Below are 7,441 nucleotides of genomic sequence, written 5' to 3'. Positions count from 1 at the left end.
TCGCTCTCCCGGACGTTCGCCTGCTCGCCGCCTCGACGAAACCGACGAGGCTTCACTGGAAAGACTCTACAAACCCGTTTTTGTCATGAAGCCATCCTCGTGCAAATGCTCCGAGGGACAAACCGCCAGATTTGACCTGAAGGTCGTCGGTAGACCGATGCCCGACACCTACTGGTTCCACAACGGTGAGAGAATCGTGCAAACTTAAGATTTAAACTCACCTCTGATACTTCAAGACTAACTTCTTGCTTGTTTTCTCTCAGGCCAACAAGTGATCAGTGACCATGCCCACAAGATTGTGGTGAAAGAGGACGGAACTCAGTCCCTCATCATCGTCCCGGCGATGCCTCATGACTCTGGAGAGTGGACCGTCGTGGCTCAGAACAGAGCTGGACGCTCGTCCATCTCTGTCACTCTCACCGTCGATGGTAAAGTTTCTGGCAGACCCCAACGTCTGGTCGAAGGACGACTTGAAAAACTCATGATGACAGTTCTGTTTGTTTTCCAGCCAAAGAAACTTTGGTGCGTCCACAGTTCACGGAGAGACTGAGAAACATCAGCGTGAAGCAGGGAACGCTCGTGGAGCTGGCGGTCAAAGCCATGGGAAACCCGCTGCCCGACATCGTGTGGCTGAAAAACAGCGACATCATCACGCCGCACAAACATCCGAACATCAAGTATGTCTGACTCTCATTGCAATAACTATCTTTAAAAAGGATGAGGTGCAGTACAGGGTCAAGAACAGTTCAGCTGGTGTGCAGCTTCAGTCTTGGATGGTTCTCAGGTTTTATTTAATTTGGTCAAAAACACCATCTTTTGCAGTAATAACAGATCCTGATGCAACAACTTTGTCTTTTAGGATCGAAGGAAATAGAGGAGAAGCCAAGTTCCAGATCCCTTCAGCGTCAGGCTCCGACAGCGCCTGGTACACGGCGACCGCCATCAACAAGGCCGGCCGAGACACCACCCGCTGCCGGGTCAACGTGGAGGTGGACTACGTCGAGCCCGAGCCAGAGAGGAAGCTGATCATCACCAAAGGAACTTACAAGGCCAAGGAGATCGCGGCGCCAGAGCTGGAGCCGCTGCACATGCGCTACGGCCAGGAGCAGTGGGAGGAGGGCGACCTGTACGACAAGGAGAAGCAGCAGAAGCCACAGTTCAAGAAGAAGCTGACGTCCATCCGCATGAAGCGCTTCGGTCCGGCTCACTTCGAGTGCCGGCTGACGCCCATCGGCGACCCCACCATGGTGGTGGAGTGGCTGCATGACGGCAAGCCTCTGGCCGCAGCCAACCGCCTGCGCATGGTCAACGAGTTCGGCTACTGCAGCCTCGACTACGAAGTCGCTTACGCCAGAGACAGCGGCGTCATCACCTGCAGAGCCACCAACAAGTTCGGCGTGGACCAGACCTCGGCCACCCTGATCGTGAAGGACGAGAAGGGCCTGGTGGAGGAGACGCAGCTGCCAGAAGGCCGAGTCCACCGCATCGAAGAGATGGAGCGCATGGCGCACGAAGGCGGACCGTACGGAGTCACCACCGACGAGGAAACGGAGAAGATCAAACCGGAGATTGTTCTGCTCCCTGAACCTGCTCAGGTGCTCGAAGGAGACATTGCCCGATTCCGCTGCAGGGTGACCGGCTATCCTGCTCCCAAGGTCAACTGGTACCTCAACGGACAACTCATCCGCAAGAGCAAGAGATACAGACTTCGCTACGACGGTATCTACTACCTGGAGATCACTGACATCAAGTCCTATGATGCAGGAGAAGTCAAAGTGGTGGCTGACAACAACCTGGGCACGACCGAGCACACGGTGAAGCTGGAGATCCAGCAGAAGGAGGACTTCAGGACTCATCTACGACGCGCCCCAGAGGCCAAGGCAGCGGAAGCTGCACCCGAATCTGGAAAGACCCCGTTTGAGGTGATCAAGGTGGAGAAACTGGCAGAGGACCCTCAGCTGAAAGAGGTGGTGAAGCTGAAGAAAGCCCAGAGAATCTTCCACGAGAAAGCGACAGAAGAGTCAGAGGAGCTGAGGAGCAAGTTTAAGCGCAGAACTGAAGAAGGCTACTACGAGTCCATCACCGCTGTTGAGCTAAAGTCCCGTAAGAGGGACGACTCGTACGAAGATCTGCTGAAGAGGACCAAGGAAGACCTGCTCCATCATGCCAAAGAGAAGGAGGAGGCCGAGAAGAAGAAGGAGGAGGAGCGCCGCAAAGTCACTGCCAAACCTCTGAAACCTGAACGGATCAAGCTCTCCGCCAGCATGGAAGCTCCCAAGATCCTGGAACGCATTACCAGCCAGACCGTCGCTCAGGGCGACGAGGTCAAGTTCAGGGTGCGAGTGGTGGGCCGCCCGGAGCCCGAGTGCCAGTGGTTCAAGAACGGCGTCCTGCTGGAGAAGACCGAGCGCGTCTACTGGTTCTGGCCTGAGGACCACGTGTGTGAGCTGGTGATCCGGGACGTGACGGCCGAGGACTCGGCCAGCATCATGGTGAAGGCCACGAGCAAAGCTGGAGAGACTTCGAGTCACGCCTTCCTGCTGGTGCAAGGTAACACTGCAGGAGCCCCGAGGGAACGCCGCCATGTACCAGCTTCCACTGTGTGATGTCACTGAGTTCGAGAAAAGCAGCGACCACATACGTCAGCATGTAGAAAAGAAGCTTTTTCTGATTGTCACTGACGTTCACTGTGGCTGCGTTCAGCAGAACCAGACCATCTTGTGTTCTTGCTGCAGTTTGAGGTGGAGAATATGGCCGTGAACAGGCCAACATTTTCACTTAGATGTTAATTTGGATTTTATAAACCAACAGAACAAAACCATGAACAATGCTGGAGTATCGGCGAGACCTTTAGGTTCACTGATTAGTCCAGTCTTGTAATCAGTCCAGTTTTTCACTTCCTGTCCATTTGTCCTTCTTGTGTGTTTGTCGTCAGTTCTTCCATCCTGTAGATTTCTTCAATAATCACCAGCCATTGGTCCTTTGTGGGGGGGTCAATCCTCCTCCAGGTCCTCGGATTAGCTTTTCTACATTAACTAACTTTAACCAAGTCGCTATCGTCTCCCTCGCAATCTCTCCAGTGAATTCGCACATATACAGTACACACAGTACATTAGAATCTAACTCAGTACTTCTTGCAGCTTTTCTGAGCTCATTTCTCAAAACAGTTCTTTTCTACATCAGGTTCTCCACATTCTCGCCAACGTTTTCATTTAACCGTTTACCTTTAAACGTTGGGGTAAAAAAGAAACGTTGCTGTTCTTCCTGGAGAACTCCAACCCTAACCCTGACCCTCCAGATCCGCCAACTAGTGGTTGTTTGCTGTATTACACAAGTTAAGCCAATCATCTTCTGTAATTTGACGTTATGAAATGACATCATGAAATAATCTCTAGCGTGTCCTCTGTTGGTTAGCGGCTGTCACGCTTAGCAGCATGTAGCGTGTTCTGCTACGACAGTGATGTCAGCCGTCCACTGCACTTGTCATCCATCGTGTGGCGCTGCTCCAGCCTCCAGCGGTCCAACATCACAGATCACTTTATGCTGGAAGTTAAACACTGTATATTGATTGCTGCTCCTATCCTTGGAACGGAAGCGATCAGCTGCCGGAGGCTGCTGGAGGACGGGAGCTGCTCTACATTCATCATGTGTGACTGGGTCTCTTCTTACTAAGGCTCTGTCCTTGTTTCTGCAGCTAAACAAGTCATCAGCTTCACACAGAAGCTTGAAGACGTCAACGCCAAGGAGAAGGACACCATGGCGACCTTTGAGTGTGAAACCAACGAACCTTTTGTGAAGGTCAAGTGGATGAAGAACGACATGGAGATCTTCTCTGGAGATAAGTACCGGATGCACTCGGACAGGAAGGTCCACTTCCTGTCTGTGCTGGTGATATCCATGAGGGACGACACGGAGTACTCCTGCGTGGTCGTAGATGACGAGAGCATCAGGACGAGCGCCAGGCTGCATGTGGAAGGTGAGCGGACAGTTCAACAAGCTAATCAGATTAACTGAGAGGTCAGAGGTCAGAGGTCAGAGGTCAGACGGGTTTCTGCTGCTGGTTGATTGATGTGCTGACTGACCGTTAAAGGAGCCAATCGAATGATCTGCTGCACGCGTTGATGTGGTGTGTGGTGCCCTGAACAGGAGCTCCTCTGGAGCTGGTGAAGCAGCTGGAGAGCACCGAGGTGCCGGAGACCTACACAGCAGAGTTTGAATGTGAGGTGACCCGCGAGGACGCTGAAGGGAGCTGGTTCTTTGGAGAAAAGCCTCTTCATCCCAGCGGGAAGTACGTCATGTCGTCACGTCGCGGGAGACACACCCTCTCTGTGAAGGACGTGAAGAAGGAGGACCAGGGCAAATACACCTTCAGGGTGGGCGAGTTCAGAACCAGCGCCTCTCTGATGATGAAACGTGAGTCCTGGAGGACTTCCTGGTGGATCTTCTCCTCTCAGTGTTGGTTTGTTGCTGCAGCCTGAGGTTGGTAATCTGATTTCATCTGTCTGCTTTCATGCTGCAGTGCGTCCAGTTACTCTGATGCAGCCTCTGGCTGACCTGTCCGTCTGTGAGGGCGACATCGCCCAGCTGGAGGTCAAGTTCTCGCAGGAGAACGTGGAAGGTACCTGGCTGAAGAACGGCCAGCCCGTCACTTCGTCCGGCCGCGTGCACATAGTCATCGACAAGCAGATTCACAAGCTCCTGATCGAGGACACCACCAAGGACGACTACGGAACATACTCATTCACCGTCCCTGCTCAGGACATCTCCAGCTCGGCCAAGCTGGTCGTACAGAGTGAGTGACCTCACATCATCTCCTCCGCAGCAAACCTCCTGAAGAAAACCTCACCAAGCTTGTCTATCCCGCCGCAGCCATCGGTATCCTGATTCCCCTGAAAGACACGAGTGCTGTGGAGGGAACCAAGGCCGTCCTGGAAGCCAAGATCTCTGCTCAGGACATCAGCTCCGTGAAGTGGTACCACAATGACAAGCTGCTGACCCCCAGTGAGCGCATGCAGATCGTGGCCAAGGGCTCCAAGCAGCGTCTGGTCTTCACCCGCACCTACGCCTCAGACGAAGGACGCTACAAGCTGGTGGTGGGCCGAGCCGACACCAGCTGCAAGTTCACCGTCCAGCGTGAGTTTGTCTTCTTTCAGTACATCTTATTTCTCTTTGCTTGATTGTAATTGTGAACGTCGTTGAGTACTTTGAAGATTACACTGTGAGCTGCTGGACACCTTGAACTTCCCACCGAGCTGATGAATAGTCTTTTTCTAGTTCTTTCTACTCCTACTCAAGAAAATACTGCTAAGTAGAACCTGTGTCTGCAGGTTTCACTAAGTGATGAAACAGTTAACTATTTCATCCTGATATTGCGGCAGAAAACGGGACACTTGTCACTTGCATCTTTTTCAGTTTAAACTCGGAGGTCCAAGGAGCGTGGTGTTTCTCCTGACTGATGTGAAACTTGTCACCTGCGGTTTGTTCTGATGGTTTGTTTTCGTCTCCACAGCCGTTCAGATTGTGTCACCCATGAAGGACAAACAGTGTGCCGAGTCGGAGAACGTTACTTTCGAGGTGGAGGTTTCTCACCCAGGCATCGATGCCTTCTGGACCTTCAAGAGGCAACCGCTCAAAGGCGGCACCATACACAAGATGGAGTCCAAGAACAAGCACCACAAGTTGACGGTCATTAACGCCATGAAGGACGAAGAGGGCGAGTACATGTTCGCGGCCGGTGAGAAGATGTGCAGCGCCATGCTCACGGTGACAGGTACGTCTCACATCCCGTTTCGGCAGAGATCTGTCAGCAGTGTGCGTTCCTCTGTAACGATGGTCTTGTGCCACCAGGCGGTGCCATCAAGAAGCCGCTCCGGGATCTGGTGGTGGCCGATTCGCAGACGGCAGTGCTGCAGTGCGAGGTGGCCAACCCGCACTCGGAGGGCCGCTGGCTGAAGGACAGCCAGCCGGTTGACCTGAGCGACAATGTGCTGACGGAGTCCGACGGCGTCGTCAGACGCCTCGTGATCGTCATCACCAAAGCCACTGACGTGGGAGAGTACACCTACCAGGTGGCCACCTCCAAGACCTCTGCTACCCTGAAGGTCGAAGGTTAGCTCCAACTGCAACAACCACACTCGGGGTTCCCGACAGCATGCAGCGTTCAGTTACCGCAGGTTGTTCATTTGATTGAACCTGTGAAAAAGCGGTTGTGCTAATGTTCACTAACTGAGTACTAAGTACTGCCACAGGTAACAGCTTCCAAACGCACCGCTGGATGAATTAAGAATTTTGTGTTTGCAGCCGTGAAGGTCAAGAAGACCCTGAAGAATCTGACTGTGGTCCAGACTCAGGACGCTATATTCAGTCTGGAGCTCACCCACGAGAACGTGAGAGGAGCACAGTGGATCAAGAACGGTGTCGAGATCCAGCCCAGCGACAAATACCAGATCTCCATCGAAGGCACCGTCCACTCCTTGAAGATCAACAACTGCTCCACCCAGGACGAGTCCGTTTACTCCTTCAAGCTGGGGAAACTTTCCGCCAACGCCAGGTTGAACATCGAAAGTAAGACATCAGCCTCTCTTCTTTGAAGAGCCTCAGATTCCTCCACATGAACACTTTCTAACTGGAACAACCTTTTCTCTCAGCTATCAAGATCCTGAAGAAGCCAAAAGACGTGACGTCGCTGCTCGGTGCATCCGCCACATTCGAGGTCAGCATCTCTGAAGATGACATCCCAGTCAGATGGATGTTCAACAACGTGGAGCTGAGGCCCGGCGAGCACTACACCATGCTCTCTGAGAAGAAGAGCCACAAGCTGGTCGTCCAAGACGTCGACAGCAGCAAAGAGGGCCAGTACACCGCCGTGGTCGGACACCTGCAGTGCAGCGCGCGGCTTCTCGTTGAGTGTAAGTGTCGCCCCGCCACGAAACCAGACCTCGGCCTGGTGGAACGCAGTCAGACGAATCTTCTCCGCTTGTCCCCGCAGCGCTGCGCGTCACCAAACCCCTGAAGAACGTGAAGGTGCCGGAGACGCAAGCGGCCACGTTCGAGTGCGAGGTGTCGCACTTCAACGTGCCGTCCACGTGGCTGAAGGACGGCGTGGAGATCGAGATGAGCGAGAAGTTCCGGATCGTGGTTCAGGGGAAGCTGCACCAGCTGAAGATCATGAACACCAGCCGCGACGACTCGGCCGAGTACACCTTCGTGTGCGGGGAACGACCGCGTGTCGGCCACGCTCACCGTCAGCCGTAAGCTACCGCCGATCGCGCCGCCGCAGAGCCTCCGTTACCGTCATGCCTGAAGACACCAGAGTTCACCTTCAGGGTTGTTGTTTTGCAGCGATCCTGATCACGTCCATGCTGCAGGACCTGAACGCTCAGGAGAAAGACACCGTCACCTTTGAGGTCAACATCAACCACGAGGGCGTGGCCTACAAGTG

The 7,441-nt window shown here is 53.7% G+C and overlaps 1 protein-coding gene across 1 annotated transcript; it reads left to right on the top strand.

The window, feature by feature from the left end:
- Positions 1–4: 4 nt before the first annotated feature.
- On the top strand, positions 5–7,427 carry LOC308128457 (titin-like; the record flags this gene model as incomplete). The annotated part of the gene is given in 15 exon segments (XM_080494148.1): positions 5–185; positions 264–428; positions 509–677; positions 860–2,550; positions 3,695–3,976; positions 4,147–4,413; positions 4,520–4,792; positions 4,870–5,133; positions 5,510–5,770; positions 5,848–6,108; positions 6,301–6,564; positions 6,648–6,908; positions 6,989–7,212; positions 7,214–7,250; positions 7,342–7,427. Coding segments are annotated over 15 exon segments (4,686 nt in total), but the record flags the coding sequence as incomplete, so codon positions are not given.
- Positions 7,428–7,441: the final 14 nt, after the last annotated feature.

Source organism: Lipophrys pholis (assembly GCF_963383615.2).
Source record: "Lipophrys pholis genome assembly, contig: SCAFFOLD_820, whole genome shotgun sequence".
Taxonomy (NCBI): Eukaryota; Metazoa; Chordata; class Actinopteri; order Blenniiformes; family Blenniidae; genus Lipophrys; species Lipophrys pholis.
This window is presented reverse-complemented; position numbering and strand designations above follow the sequence as displayed.